Source organism: Phalacrocorax carbo, chromosome 1 (genome assembly GCF_963921805.1).
Source record: "Phalacrocorax carbo chromosome 1, bPhaCar2.1, whole genome shotgun sequence".
NCBI lineage: Eukaryota > Metazoa > Chordata > Aves > Suliformes > Phalacrocoracidae > Phalacrocorax > Phalacrocorax carbo.
Window position 1 is genome coordinate 146089689 of NC_087513.1, and position 16197 is coordinate 146105885.

The window sequence follows — 16197 nt, forward strand, 5'->3', positions numbered from 1 at the left end:
ACTTTATAGGGGAGCACCTCATTACTGACTTCTTTATGATCTTGTATCGAAAGGCTATCATTATCGCAACTAAGGAATTACATCTTAAGACACGGGCCTCTGCACAGCATATCTGCTCCCCAAAAGAACGCAGTTTTATCTATTTTATGTTCATCTAATCTCTCCTCCTCATCTTCGAAGTGATAGGGTATTAGTTTGATAGACTAAGATCACATTTCTCATTTTTTGTCTTCATCTTCTAAAAAAATCCATATGGCAATATGATTGCAAAACAACAAACCACTTTCTCATCTTCTGCGATGATGAGATGATCATCATCTCTCATCTGGGAAAATGTACTGTATGCCTTTTAATAACTGCACAATGTGGAAATGGTTAGTATCATTATGTCTGATCCGGCAGTCGTTACTACTTGCTCGTAGTCCCGTTAACACTGGTGATTGCTGAAATGACTTCTATGGCTGCCCCCCAAATAAAGAATGAAGAATCAGGACCCACAAATTAAAATCAAGTCACCTGTACTTAAAAGTATTGTTGCTCTCAAGGAAGATAATACTAGAATTTATGTTACAGGTATTTATTTGTATTTTACTTTTTTTTTTTTACGTTATTCATCAAAATACTTTCACAGGCTTTCTAAAGCTACCTGTTCCTAAAAAGCAACAGAGAATCATATTTACAGCTGATATCAACAGGTTTTAAAAGGTAGTTAGGAGCATTCATATGGGTTATGCTGTCTTCAATATGAATGGTAATGTTTAGTAGTCAGGTTATCACAAACCAAATTCTCATGAAGGAACGTAGGTGCAAGATGTACGTTTAAATCATTACTGTGTCCAACATGCCTCTGCTTTCAAAAAGAAACTGGAGACTTCTTAAAAATTCTTCTATGAAGATAGTGAGAGAGATTAATCTATTCAAAAAATTGATAATTTAAATCAATTAGGCAGGAATTACTTCTCTATTTCCAAATACAGAAGTATAGATTTCCCAGATGATTTATAGGAGAGAATTTTACATTTAGTCTTGCATTTAAAATGTGAGAATATAGAACATAGACAAATATTATGACAAAGCGCAGAAATTCTGAGCAAGTTTAAGTGCCAATAACTACCACCAAACAGTACTCACTCATATTAAAGCACTTCAAGTAGAAACTTAGAGTTTTAGTAAAACTTGTGCAGTTTTAATAAAATTCTTCAAAGTTGAACACACCTCCAATATGTATGGAAACGTACAAAAAAATACATGTCTTCATAGATGGATATCGAAACACTGGCTCTGCTAGCATTACTATCTTATTTATCCAAATTAATAAGTCAGTCAGGTTTCAAGGGGGGGTGGGCGGACCCCTAAACTCTTCCTATCTTGAGATGGCACAGCATTCTTTCAAGCACAATACTCATATAGCTTATCAAAAATACATCTAAATCAGAACAACTGAATATAGACCTTTTTCCCCAATAAAGTTTCATATTGTTATTTTCTTTCCTTTTTTTTTTTTTAGTTATATCATTAACCTTTTAAAATTACGCACAATTTAAAAATAAAAACACACTGTCAGTACAGTCGATTGAACTCGGGTTTTTCTTGTTTACTGAGATAGGGCACCTCACACAATAATACAAGAGCTGGGAAAGGGGTGCGCGAGGAAGCTATCTAGACTGATTTCTTCCCACTGAACAACATTAAGAGTGATGAAGAACCTGTGCAAACATTTGAGAAATAGATTTAATGAAATTTAGCATTCAGCAGGAAAAATTATATTTAAATGAGCATTAAACTTGAACTCTAATTCTCCATATGCTGTGCAGAGTCTTCACAAGCCACTGTGAATATAACATTATAAGTCCTTGAAACAAGAACTCCTAGAAAGAAAAAGACAAGAAATCTGTTTCATGTTCAGTGAATGCAGCAGTACATTCTGATGTTTCCATGTGCAAAGTTTTAATGTTTTGATTCTGAAAGCACTTTGAGCAGGCTTCCCAGTCTCTTCAACAGTCAATCCAGATCATTTGAAGGATAAAATTTTATTGTACAAACTACGATAATGCTCTTTGAAGTGAAAGGTGGGCTTTGGACCCCTATCACTTAAGAAAATCAGACAGAAAATGTCTTTCCCACTAGGTCTGCTACAAAGCACATCCTTTCCACTTTACTGAAACAAGGAGCCTGGTGCAATAAAGACCAAAAGAAAGATGGAAGAATAAGGAAAAGTTACTGTCCAATTTGCTTCTCATATCACATTCTCAATAAAATAAAAAGGCGACTGTCTGCCTTGTCTCCCTTCACAGTCTGTCTGCTAAAATAGCACCAAAACACTGTAGAGGAGGGAGGGTATTAATGGTGATTTGAGCGCTGCTCTCTCATTATACTTCATGTACCGCAGAGCCAAGCATTAGCTGTGGAAGAAGCCTTTCTACCAACAAACAGTTGGTTCTACATCGTTTTCAATCTCGGAGCTCTGAACAACCTGATCTAGTTGAAGATGTTCCTGCTCACTGCAAGGGGGTGACCTAAACCATTCTATGATTCTATGATCCCTGGTAAGTTATCTTCAGGCAATAAGTTCTCTTCAAGCAATTGAAAAATGAAATTTCACCTCTTGGAGGATTATTTCGAGTTGTATTCTGCTTTAATTCAACAGGAGCTTACACCTAGATTGTGTTTCATCAATTCCCCACGTATCCATTTTAAAAGTCTTGATTCTGCTGATGATTACACCCAAATATTTGCATTATTTTTGCTTTTACTCTCTGTCAAGCCATATTTTACATTGGGCTTTCTTTTATTCTGATCCCAATGAATGTTTCTGAATCTTTCTAGAGTTAGCTGGGTGGGAAATTATGTCATCATCCGTAAATATTTCAGACATTTCTACTCTTCCATCTTTTTCTTGATACAGACTCTAAGTTTTTGACATAAAATTTATCAAGAACTTTAGCATTCCGGACATTAGAGCACTCACCCAGACATAAGTGAATGAGGCGTAAATCACTTACGCAAAGCAGACTGATCCAGATTCAGATCTCTGCTCTCTCTCAGGATAACCTTATCGAACAGGCTATTTTATTCATCACTGTATCACCACAAATTCTTTCCAGTTAAGCTTTTAGAACATAGCACAGACTGCCAAAGTTTCTGGTTTTATTGCACAGTGTTTTCTTTAATTAAAACAATCCCAAACCATTCAGTATAAATGCGTAAGTAAGTCTGGAGCAACCCTAGTTCTTTCCACTTAGCCAAGAAAGTATAAGAAAGAGCTGGATGAGGAAAAAAGTTATGAATTATATTAGTATCTTGAGCACTCAAAAGTGGAAAATAATAAAGCGGAAAAAAAAATTGAGTACACTTGCACTCAAAAGCTACATTAATTTAATTGAGAAAGATTTAGCTTAATCCAGCTGAAGATTTTAAGCAAACAAAATATTTATACCTGGCTCACATGTTTCATTTTTAGTCCTTACTTAAACTCATTGATCCCCAGGAATGTGCAAAAGCAGATCATGCCACATCAGGCCAGCCAGGAGGAAAAAAAAAAAAGCCAACCAACAAAAACAGCCCCACAAAACCAAAAAAAGCAAACAAGAAAGGAGTTGAATTCAATCTAGTTTGTAGAAGATTAGTCTTTATTTGATATTTAGCCAGAAGTTTACTAATTAGAAAGGAACGCTATCACCCTGAAAAGGGGGTGATAGAAAAAGCACCATAATTGTTAGTATCAGTGTGGTGTCTGCATGGGTTGATACCTCTTTTCTTTATACAGTATCAAAAATAGAAGAAAATGTTATGGTAACTAAAAGTAAATTAAACCTTTCCAAATGATACAATGCTTATTTCAATAAATTTAAGAGCTACGCTCTACTCAGACTAAGGAGGAGTAGACGTGGTTCTATCAGAGGAATGAAGACTCCCTGTACTTGCTATCAAGGACTGGCAATAGCTACAAAATTGCTGCTTTGCACAGCTGTGTTTTCCTGCTAAGGGCACCAGAACAGCTCACCAACCCAAGAAAACTTGTCTCATATTCTTAGGACCTATGACTTAGAGGAGCCTTTGGTAACAGAGGTTAATCAATGTCAAAGGTAATAATCTCAGTTACCAAAATATTAACAAAATTCATCCTGGAAGTACATAACCATCTCAAAAGCAGAAATTATTTCCTGCATGTCACAAATTGAGAATTTTCCCCCCTCAACTGGCAAATTTTTTAAATGCAAGCTGCCATCAATCTACCAAAAAAGTGTGATGCCACAAGCATGCAGCTACTGAACATGAAACTAAACTGAGACTGAAACTTAGAGGAGAGCAGCTGCATATTGTGGAGGCTCCATTTCACTGACTCTTAAAAGTTGGGCTTGCTCCTCCTCAGTGTTACAAGTATTTGAAGACCTTTAGAAGGCATTTATGTTTCTTTTTAAAAAGCGCACGTATATAGAGTAAAAATTATTCTGAAAACTACTAGAAGGAGGCAGGCTGGAGAGTTGTGAGCTTTTATGTAGGAAGATGAAAATATTTACATCTACACCTGCACAAAATGGTGGCAAGTCAAGTAGAGATTTTCTGTACCATTATTTCTATTACTGTTTTAAGAATTTATGACTATAGTGTCCCGGTGCAAGTAGTTGCTATTAACCATATAGTTTTGATACAGCTCAATAAAACAAAATAAAAGGAGTATCATCAAAAGATTGTGGTCCTGAATCTTCATGTAACTTTTCCTGGAGCAATATAATTCCATGAAACTCAGTCAATATTTCAACAAGACATATCAGAGTTTATTCTTTTATTTTTATCCCCATCCCCCACCCGCACCCCCCACCTCAGTGTTTAGAACTTAAATGTTGTTGAACCACTTACCCTTCCAGGGACCAGTCCAGAGACCAATCAGGAGATCGATGATGGGAATGTTCAGGTGATGATGTTCTTAATGTAGAGCTTAACTGATAAGGAATTGCATGATTTTGGCGTCGAAGCTCCTGTACAGCATGTTCCCTAAATAAACATCATTTTAGAATGAGACTAAGCACTTTTCAAAAATCATCAAAATTATCTCACAGTCTTATCTTTTTTTTTCCTATTTAAGATTGGCAGCTTTTTTATTTTAAAAGGATATGTGGTGTGCATCATATACTTCTCTGAAAGATTAGTGACACACTCTGTATTACTCCCTTACTCAGATTAGTTCTACATATCCATTGTCTCTATTTTCCCTAAAAGACAGAAGCTAGTCACGGTTGCTTCAGGTTAAACTCTAAAAATTGTAAAAATCTCCAGGAAGGAAGAGCCTAATTTTAAGGTTATTCACAAGGCTGCAACATAAGGACAATCACTAAAATCAGCAATGACATTAATGTAAGAACAGCGTTGCTTGTGGTATTCTTGTGCTGTTTGAGTTGGCAAGACCAGTGGACTAGAGTCTACCTGAAGTGCCGTGGAGCTGGTGGATATTCAAGAGATGCTGGGGTCCCAGAGGGAAGGTTGTAAAGCAGTAATCTAGTCATTTTGACTGCAAGAGGTGGGGCCTGGATACGGGATCAATCTGTAACTCCTGCATCTGGGTATAGGGGGAGGAAGTACCTGGGATTGGATAATACACTGGAAAGTTTTGGAGGTACATACTCATCTGTGATCCTCGTTTCAGGCTGCCAGTTGTTTACATACAGAGAATGCAGTCTGGGTTGGACTGGGAAACTACTACAAGGGTGGCTACAACCACCCCTGAGTTTCAGTGCATAACCCCAGTAAAACCTGGACAATGGTTCATTATAAATGAATGGGTACACTGAGAGGATATCACTGATCCAGGCTGGAAAAAAGGACTCCAAGTTGCCCAAAACCTTGCAAATGAAGGTATAACTAGGACCGCCTGTATGGTATGGAACTGAAACTGACTCCAGTGTGACTTAGCAGACCTACCTATGGAGTGGACCACTGAATGAGGTCACCAAAACCTGCAGGAGAGGGATCAGATCCAGCACCAGCTCATGGATCTGAATCTACAGGCAAGAAAAGGGCTCGCTCTAGCAGCAGGAACCCAGTGAGATGGTAGCAGTGTTCCACCTCGCTACCAACATCCCACAGCCTTGTGCCTGGGGAGGTGTCGTACGTGCTGTAAAGACTATGGACCCAAACATCTACATTGGCTGCTAGTCTTCCTAGCGTTATTGCTTTTAAGAGCTTTACAATGCACACGGTGTACTGTCTGTAATGGTCAAGATGGTGCTGGCAAGGGTGGGAAGTCAAAGTGCAGCTGCTTGTACCTCTCACAGGTAACATTGCCCTGTAGAATACCAAGTTTGGGTATGAATGTAGCAAAACCGTGACTAAAGAAAAAAAGTAATGATAAGCAAGTGTTTTATTTGGGAGGAGACTGGGGCAGAGAAAGGGAGGTACAAGAGCAGTAAGAAGGGTCAAGAAACAGAAAGGCATAAAAAGATACGCAAGTGATGTGAGTGGGGCTGTCCAGGGGTACCTGACAGTCAGTCCCTGTGCTTGCTCACTACAGCCAGAACAGAACACTAAGTCAAACCTGTTGTTTCCACATGAGTCCAGACTGCTTCTGCAGTCAGGAGGATGGAAGGGATAGGGAGGTGCTTTTCCTGAGTGGTAAAAAAACCCAGACAGGTGGATTAAGCCTCCTGGTATCACTGTGTTGGTGCTCACTCAAGGCCTGACAGCGCTGGCACATCCACCTCCTAATTTCAGGCATTATTTCATTCTGCACCGAGGCAGTAAATCAATACAACTGGCTAAGTCAGTGTTAGAACAAGGATATCATCTACCCACTTCTTTAAAGTAACAACAAAATACACCAGTCAGTACTCACATCTGCTGCTTCCATTATATACTGTCATGATACTGACTTTAATGATAGGTTTTTTCCTCTCTGGCTTAATTTCTTGTTTTCACTTGCCAGTATCGGAAAAATAGATTGGCTGTAATAAACCAGCTTGGAGCTTTAATCCCTTTCCCTACAAGCAAGAGAGATAGATACCTGCTCTTGTAAAGCATGACTTTCTGAGGAAAACAGAAAAGAGAGAGAATCTTTGTAACCTTTGTGGGACATTGGAGGGACACTGCTTTGATGTTATGAAAAAGCCAAAAAAAGAAAAAAGCTCTAGTCTTCTGAAGACAGCTAAATTTAACATCAGCCTCAGATTTTTATATGATAACATTTCAGTCCTTGCTGTCTAAGATTTCTGCACACTGTTTTTGCAACTGACTTACAGACTGCATAGTAGAACCTAGATTTGTTCTTTCCAAAACAATTCAGGTAATTATGTTTGTAATTCTCTTGAAGGAGAAGTTCTCCTCAAGAAAGAAAACTGTCAATCTTTGCCTCAGCATAAGTTCACTCTAATATTTGTTTTGCTAACCAGTTGTAAATGAAGTGTTGACATTATTGCAACTACAAGCATCCACATGAGTAACAAATTATGCTTAACTAGGAGAAGAGATTAAGTATGGAGGCGGATTCAACTTTCTGCCAATGAACACTTCAAGAACACTTGGCAGTCCCTACCACTGAGCACCCATACACCGTGAGATGGATGCACTCACATAGCGGGAGTAGAGAAACAACAGTCAGAAGAAGATAGAGTTTATTTTAAAACAGAAGTACTCCTGTATTAGCCTACAGTCTGGCTCATTCTATGCAGCTGAAGAAGCACAAATGATGCCACCTTTTAAACTGACTTGCACATCTAACCCAAAAGTTTTGCAGTTTTTGCCAGGACTTCAGGGTAAAGGAGAATCCAGTTTGAAACAGAAACATACACTGAGACATTTAAGAAATCCACCTTTAAAAGACCTAACCTCAGGTATAGAGATGCCCCTCCAGAACCCTCATCCTTTCTTATGAGAGAATAGAGTATCTACAAAGTAATTTACTACAACTAAACAAGACAACTGGTTCTCAAACCTGTGCTATAATCACATCACTCAGCTTCCTTTAGCCATCTTTGTTATATACTCAAAATAATGCCTGACACTGTAATAATTTATCCTCAATACATCCATGAAATAGAGAAGTACTGTTATTTCACCGATAAGAAAATTATTTAAGACACTGAGACTACGCAGATCAACTAACTCATGACGCAGTCCAGGGACTGCTCGCTGGTACTGTGGCCAACTCATATGAAATGGCTTGTACATATTGTTACACTCTCTTCCCCCCCAAACCCCCCCCCAAAAATAAAATACTTTCGCCATACTGCCATTTGGGAACCATCCCTTGTGTGCCCCAAGCAGTACCTGGGAGAAGACGGGTTGGTATGGGCTAAAATCATTCCAGAATATGTACTAACAATTACACTGTATGGGCAAGTATACAGCTGTGTGGACCTCTCAAGTCAATGCTCTGACCTAGTTTAGTTCACTAGTCTGGGTGTAGCCAAAAGGTAACCATTCATATCACAGAACTAATAGTCTGTAAATCACTTGTTTAGCCAACTAGTCAGCTAGATTCTCACTAAAGATCAAGACAAGCATCAGTATAAATAAATGAAGACAGATGAGCATCTTCAGGAAAGTGATCTATCCCATCCTAAGCCAGGCAATTCCAGAGGGCAGTTCATCTGTCTTGGTCCATTGGCTATAGAGGGAACCTTGACAACTAATTAAGACAGCATGCGTAACAGCTACACAGACTGAATTCAGTGACATGAATAGCCTCCGAACACACAGGAGATACACGGCAGAGCAAAACCAAACTTTGCTGTTTGTCCTACAGATTAGTCTAAGTCTTAGTACTATTTGCACTTCACCCCAATTAGATGCAGGAATTGCAGTACAAAACATATACTTGCCTTTCAAAGCGCTCGGTCCCCAGCTGTCTTTTGGTGATATCCAGTTCTGACTCTAGCTGAGCTGCTCTGTTGCTGAGATGAGTAATATCTCGACTCTGTACAGTGCTGTAATGTTCATACACATTAATTAGATAGCAACTATAATCCTCCAAGTATGTTACCAAATACAATTATCCAAAACTAAAAGGGCAGCTTTACTATGCAATTAAGATTAAGAACATTTTTTTTGGAGCAAAATATAACACGACACAGAAAAGTCTAATAGAGTATAGCCAAGGAATCAGAAGCAGGTTTTTGGTATCTTTTGCTGTTAAGGTAACCAAGGTACGCTGGCCATTTGAAAATGCAGCTAGATATAAAACCATCTGTGTGCATATACACTTGGGAAGAATGAAAAAACCTCCAATATTCTCCTGGTAATTTACTCACAGTTTATTTTCTGCTAAAGAAAGTTGTTCCTTGAGAAACTGAACTTCAGAGTCTTTTTCTTGCTTTGCTATCTGTGACTGAAATTCTTTCTCACGAGTGGACACAAGCAAAGATTCCAGTTTTTTCATAGATGCTCTTTCACTTGCCAGTTGTTTTCTCAGCAGTTCTATTTCAGAATGGGTTGATTCACACTTGTTCTGCAGCTAAACAAAGATTTTAAAGTTTTATCCATCCATTATGGTAACTTTTTTTTTTTTAAAAAAAAAGGAAGTCTGGGTTCAATGACCAAAATTCACTCCAAGATGGATGACTAGCATTATATTTGCCCTCAGACAAAATCCTGGTCATGTTTATAAATTCACCCAATGTGAATCAGAATATTAATGCACTTGATAGAAGTGACAAAATGCTATGAAATATATGGATCAATGGATACAGACTGTAGACAGAATCATTCAAGAGGAAGGAAGTTCTACATTTTGTTGAGGTGAGAAACTACTGATTAACCATTTGCATGCAGGAAATGACACCTGGTATGACAAACCAATACCTGCATCTCAGGCAGAGTGAGATTACACTTATTTTACTCAAAGGAGCATCAAGAATAAATTTTGGGGGAAGGGAAAAGAATAAAGTCCAAAATGAGATTATATCTATATCTATATATCTTGGGGAACCTAAAGAAGAAGAATACCCATAAAACCTAGAATGTTCCACTGAAAAGGGAACAATGGACATACTGGAGACACAACTACACAAAAAGAAAAAAAGAATCCAAGGGTCAATGGGTCAGGAAAATCTGTATTCAGTCAGATACAAAGACACAGAAAACTGCCTGTTTTAATAGCGTAAGGAAGCCAAATGCTATTTTTCCTTCCTCTTTTCATATATGCATTTTAGTATGTCTAACAGAGTCCATTTGGGGTACTGCAAACAATTCTATCTCTATTTTACTCAAACCTAGTTTACATTAAGCACAATAATGCTCACCCAAAGGTCAGAGTAAATCTATGAACCAGGATGTCTTAACAAACTCCCCACCTCTCCAGCACATTCTTCAGAATTTTCAGAGGATAACCACTTGTATGTTCAAACCAGGAAGATACTGAGAGAACATGGGCTATAGGCCAACAGGGAAAAAATACAGGGAAAAAAGAATAATTGAAAAAAAAAATGCTCAGAAAAAAGAAGGAAGAAAAGAAAAAAGGGAAAAAAGAAAAAATTTTAAAAAGGGAAAAACAAGCAAAAAAAGAGCATTTTTCACTTTCTAAAGCAAAACTCAAATGATTTGGGTTAATTAAAGTAAATGAAAAGGTATCTTCAGTCTGAAAGATCCAATTCTCTACTAAGCATCAATAAAAAATCATGGAATCACAGAATTGTTTGGGTCTGAACACACCTTTAAAGGTCATCCAGTCTTACCCCCCTGCAGTGAGATGGGACATTTTTAACTAGATCGGGTTGCTCAGAGCCCCGTCCAGCCTGACCCTGAATGCTTCCAGGGATGGGGCATCTACCGCCTCTCTGGGCAACCTGTTGCAATACTTCACCACCCTCATTGTAAAAAATTTCTTCCCTGTATCTAGTCACCTCCCTCAACCTGCTGGCCACGCTGCTTTTGATGCAGCCCCAGATACGGTTGGCTTCCTGGGCTGCAGGCACACATTGCAGGCTCATGTCCAGCTTTTCATCCACCAGTACACCCAAGTCCTTGTCCACAGGGCTGCTCTCAATCTCTTCATCCCCCAGCCTGCCCTGACTCCAGGGGTTGCCCCAAACCAGGTGCAGGACCCTGCACTTGGCCTTGTTGAACCTCAGGAGGTTCACACAGGCCCATTTCTTGAGCTTGTCCAAGTCACTCTGGATGGCATAGCATCCCTCCTGTGTATCAACCACACCTCTCAGCTTGGTGTAGTCTGCAAACTTGCTGAGGGTGCACTCGATCCTGCTGTCCATGTCACTGATGAAAATATTAAACAGCACTGGTCCCAGTACAGACCCTTGAGGGAGACCACTTGTCACTGGTCTCCATCTGGAGATTGAGCTGTTGACCACTACCCTCTGGATGCGACCATCCAACTACCGAACAGTCCATCTATCAAATCCATATCTCTCCACTTTAGAGAGAAGGACGCTGTGGGGAACCTTGTCAAACACCTTACAGAAGTCCAGACAGATGACATCCGTAGCCCTTGCCTTATCCACTGAAGTAGCCTTTGCCTATAAACAGCTTTGATATTCTACTTTTGTATTTCAGAACAAAAGAATACTGAAAACTATAGACAGCATAAGTTATAGGAAAATACACAGTATTAGAAACACTCAAAGAACAATATTATTCAGCATCAGGTTTAATTTCCAGGTCTGAATATACATGTGCTGCAACCTAGTATTCCAGATTTCTGCATTGGAATACTATGTAAAATAAGAGCCCTATCTGAAGGTTATACTTGGCTGATGAAAAACTACTGGCTGAAAGGTATGAAAAAAAACCCTGAACATTTCCCAACTTCAGACTTTTCTCCAACTCTCCAACTGCATTTTTGCATTTTTCTCTCCTAAAAACATTGCTGCTCTTCACAGTCCTGGCAAGCCCCTTCACTGACAATCTCACAGAAGGATCCGGAAGGCTCAGTCATATTAGATCTCACAAAAGCTTCAGGCAAACATCATATGCTGGAAATCTTCCCTATCGAAAGCATCATAGAGGATTCCACAAGCATACAAAAGACACCATACACATTTGGCTGGAACAAATAACCAACTGTCAAACAGCAGCTTTACCCATGGTGTATGGAAAAGACATAAAGGTCAAAAGAGAATGCTGGAAACCTGTGAAGAACAAGAGATCTCAGCTGGAGCAGAGAACAGACAGAACAGTGACAGAATCATACCAAAAATATCTGAATAACCTGAGTATGTATGAACAATTTTTCAGAGTGTATCCAAGCTGAGTATTTAACAATTTGCCTGTTGAACATTAATTTTGTAGCTTTGGTAAAAATCAAGATCAATGGAAACTGATTTTCAAGGGAAGTTAAGGAGAGATTATTAAAGAGATATTGATGCTTCCTAAAACACTCAAGCATTTTAAAGTCCATTTCAAGTTTCTTTGCTAATGAACTACTCCAGCTATTTTGCTTACTTAGTGACTAGATATAAAATCCAAGACATCTTTCAAGAAAGCAACCAGTAATTTTAAGTCCTAACTTATGTGTATTCATAGTAAAACCTTGCAAAGCAGTGAGCTTTTCGAACAGTATACAGCATCCACCCTCTGAGCAGTAAGCCCCTGAGGAATGCCAAATCAAACATTCAAAAAATTGAAACACTAATCATCAACAGCGATTCTTTGATCATTCCAGATCCCAGCATAGATTTAGATCCCTTAAGTATAACATTAACATCAACTTATTTTTCTAATATATATCACGTATCCTTTCTACTTTCTCTGCTGTACAAGTGTTGCGTTAATGGTAGGAGTCTAAGGAGTGGCTTGGGAGAGACCCTACCGTTGTGTCATGAGGTTCAGACAGGACCCCCTTGCTTTCTAAACTCCTTCTAAGAGAGGAGTCTAGGTGCAGCTAAGTCCAGTCTTAGTCTCAGACTTGGTCAACAGTTTAATTTCTAAGGGTTGTAGAAGTAACCACCCATCAGAGTATTTGTTGTTAGTAATGAATAGTACAATTTATTAGAGCAACAGATACACACGTTCTTTGGATTACCGGTGATAAGGTTGCTGGTTACAAGACACACACAAATACTAAGATGATGAGTAACACTGCTAGGCTACAAATGCATTAAGCAAATGTGAAGCATTGGAGATTTGAAGTGAAGCTATAGAGAGGTTTCTAAGTTTTCTCAGGGAAACAGATGGTACACCCAGATGTTTAGATCTTACCCAAAGGCATCCCAGTGGAGGGGAAGGAGGCTCAGCCTGTCGACTGGTCCCAGAAGTCAGGGTGGTACGCGATGGTATCATCCCCAACACCCTCTTTCTCTTCACACATTTTATACTATTTTTTACCTTTCAGGTGGAGCTTGAGTGGCTCTAGTCATACATACCTTTATTATGATTGGTGTAGAATTTCCTCGCTTTACTTTTAAAAGCATAGACTAGAAGAAATTCAAAGCACATGCCCAGTAAGGGGTGGTCGCACCTTAGAGGCGGGTAACTTTTGGGATGGAGGTGTGTTTTGGTGTTATAATGACATTATAATGAGCAAAGTTCACCAGAAGGACAGCATTTTGTCAAAAGTATGACGGACTGTTGGCCCAGGGTAGCAAATATGCAGCGTACCAGCTCCAGGGCACCTCGAGTTCCCATTTATCACAGAGCCTCGCCACGATGCCCCCACACCGCTCCACCCTCTGGACAACTGCTCTTAGAGTCAGTACGCCAAGTTCTCCTGGCATTGCCGACATCTATGGTTACTAGGGAACTTCTGTGGAAGCAGCTGCACTTCACCCTGACAGCTGCTTCAATGCTGTACCTTTTCTAAAAACATAAGTTTAATTTCTAAGTCACCTCCAGCAATTATTCCACAATAAGTTAACCACTGATCTAATCATTCTTTGACTGTATCTAGTTTAATACAAAGTTCTTCTGTAGACATGAGATTTCCACGCATAGAGACTCTCTCCTGATGTATGGTTTGAAGCTCTCCTTCCATTTTCAGAAGAGACTTGCTTATGGCAGAAATCTGAGATTTGTATGCTGCTTCTGTTTTTAAATGCTACAGTAAAGCAGTATCAGAGAATCAAAACTCTACTGTAAAGAGAATTTAAAACTGCTTCAAAAATCCTACAAAAATACCTCTATGTAATTGTGAATTTTAAGAGGCAGCAGTCATTTATTCTGGAATAAACTTCAAAGTTATTTCTTCAAATAACTCCTGTATATAAAAACTAGAAGAGAAGAGCTCTTGCTTCTGGCAGCAGAACCAGCTACTGACATTTTAACTCTATTCCTAGAATTCTACTCCTTCTGCAGAGCTAATAAGCTTCAAAACTCTGCCATGGGCCCATTTCGTTTTCAGATTAGACCCTCTTATTTTAGCAATAACTGTATTCTTGCATGTAGATGATCAGTGAATGCTGAGACTGTCACATTTATACTGCTGTCACCCATAAACTCAGGCATGACCAAGAGATGACAGAAGTCGCACTAAAGATAAGCCCATAAGCCAGCAGCAACAGTTCTGACTGAAGGCATTCAGAGTTTTCTATATTTTAAATTAACATAGTCTAGGTTTTTCCTTCTAGAAAAATGCCTGTACTTTGCCCTGTGACACCTGACTTGTATTTCTGGTCACTTTTAACTACTTAATTTTCAGTAGGTGGCAGAATGAGTCTGGGAGGTTGTTGACAAAAGTAAAAGGGAGAGATAAAGCTCCGTGGCTTCCTTGAAGGATTTCTTATCCTGAGACCAAAAGAGATAATTGTAAGGGGTGCACATCACATTAATTCTAGCTCTGTCTTGCCTAAAAAAAGCACAAGGAACATAGGGCACTGCTAAGCACGTTAAGATTTTTGACTAAAAACTTCTGTGGTTTAGATATTTGCCTTACATGTAACTGCTATGAACCCAAACATGATATCCATCTGGAATTGACTCAATTTGTTGACACAGTTTTCATGAAGAGGCCTGTTTATTGTGATACTTAATAGCAGGCACGTGGGAAGGAATTAGAAGGGTGAAATCCCTGCCTGTTTGAGGCTGGCTGGACAAACTAGGACCATGTACCAGTTTTATTATATTCAAAAAATGTCAAAATCTGCCACACAATCTTCCTGTGCTGTTTTGCTACTGTTCTCATCCATTTCCTGAAAACCAGCAGCTTGTTTCCTCCTGAGCATCTAATGTGCACAGGTAGTCCTCAGTAGCCTATGCGATATGCAGGAAGTAGAGACAATCTGCAACAAAAACGGTAATAACCCAAAACCAGAAGACAGTTTATGTAATGTATTTTCAAAGCCATGCTGTACATGTCCCTTTAAGTTCTTCAGATTTTCAAGTGGGAAGAGGATCTTTGGGACACCTAAAGCAGTGGAAAGAAGGTTGAAAAGCAGGAAGGAAAGAAAGCAGGGACAGGAACATAACAGGTGACAAAACTCTGGGTAAGTTTCAGGTATGCTGCAGAGTTGTGTTAGACATCATGCCTTCAGTCATTCCAAACATCAAAGCATTTTATAACATTTTTCCTTGAAATATGCTATTATTTTTTAACATTTTTTTCCAAGTGTGACTAGTGGAATTCTAGTCATGTTATTAAATAAACTCAATCTCCATAAAGTTCATTGTAGCAAGTATCTCTAAAATATGAGAAGGGGCATTAAGCATAATTTTAAACAGCTTCAGGCTTTAAATACTACAAGACCATTTTGAGGATGAACTATGAAAAGGATGATTTAAACTTACTTGCTCCATCTCTGTTTCAAGGGACTCCATCTTCTCTTTCAACCTGCGGTTCTCAGACTCCGCACTGATCAGTGCCCATCTAACAGAGCTACAATCTGCTTCTGCCTGATGGCATTTTGCTTCCCAACTTTCTCCTTGTTCACGGGCTTTGTGGTAGTTCTCTAAAAGCTCGCAGTTCTCTCTTTCCTAACACATAAAGCTTGTTTGTTTAATAATTTACAGTAAGCTTCACAAAAATAGGGATATCTATACATCTACAGGTATGACATGGTACTGGATATTAAAAATGGCTAAATTATGATTACAAATATTAGTATAGCAATATATTGCAGAAATATTTTTATTATTATTATTAAACCCATATGTTAATAAAGACAAGAGTCCCAAGTCTCTGTGTTATTCTCTGTCTGACTTCTTCAGCTTAATAAACACACACACACATATATAAAAACACTGAAATATACTTCCTTACTTGTGTACTGCAAAAACAGCTATGAAAATATGTTCAAATTATTAAAATGCAATTAAGTTTCA

The 16197-nt window shown here is 38.8% G+C and overlaps 1 protein-coding gene across 1 annotated transcript in view; it reads right to left on the reverse strand.

Annotated features, from left to right (window-relative positions):
• Positions 1-4394: 4394 nt before the first annotated feature.
• The window catches only part of TSGA10 (testis specific 10), a 30938-nt gene continuing 19135 nt past the window's right edge, over positions 4395-16197 (reverse strand). Inside the window, 5 exon segments of the mRNA XM_064445417.1 lie at positions 4395-4461; positions 4861-4995; positions 8814-8918; positions 9243-9445; positions 15664-15849. Coding sequence (XP_064301487.1) covers positions 4395-4461; positions 4861-4995; positions 8814-8918; positions 9243-9445; positions 15664-15849 — 696 coding nt within the window.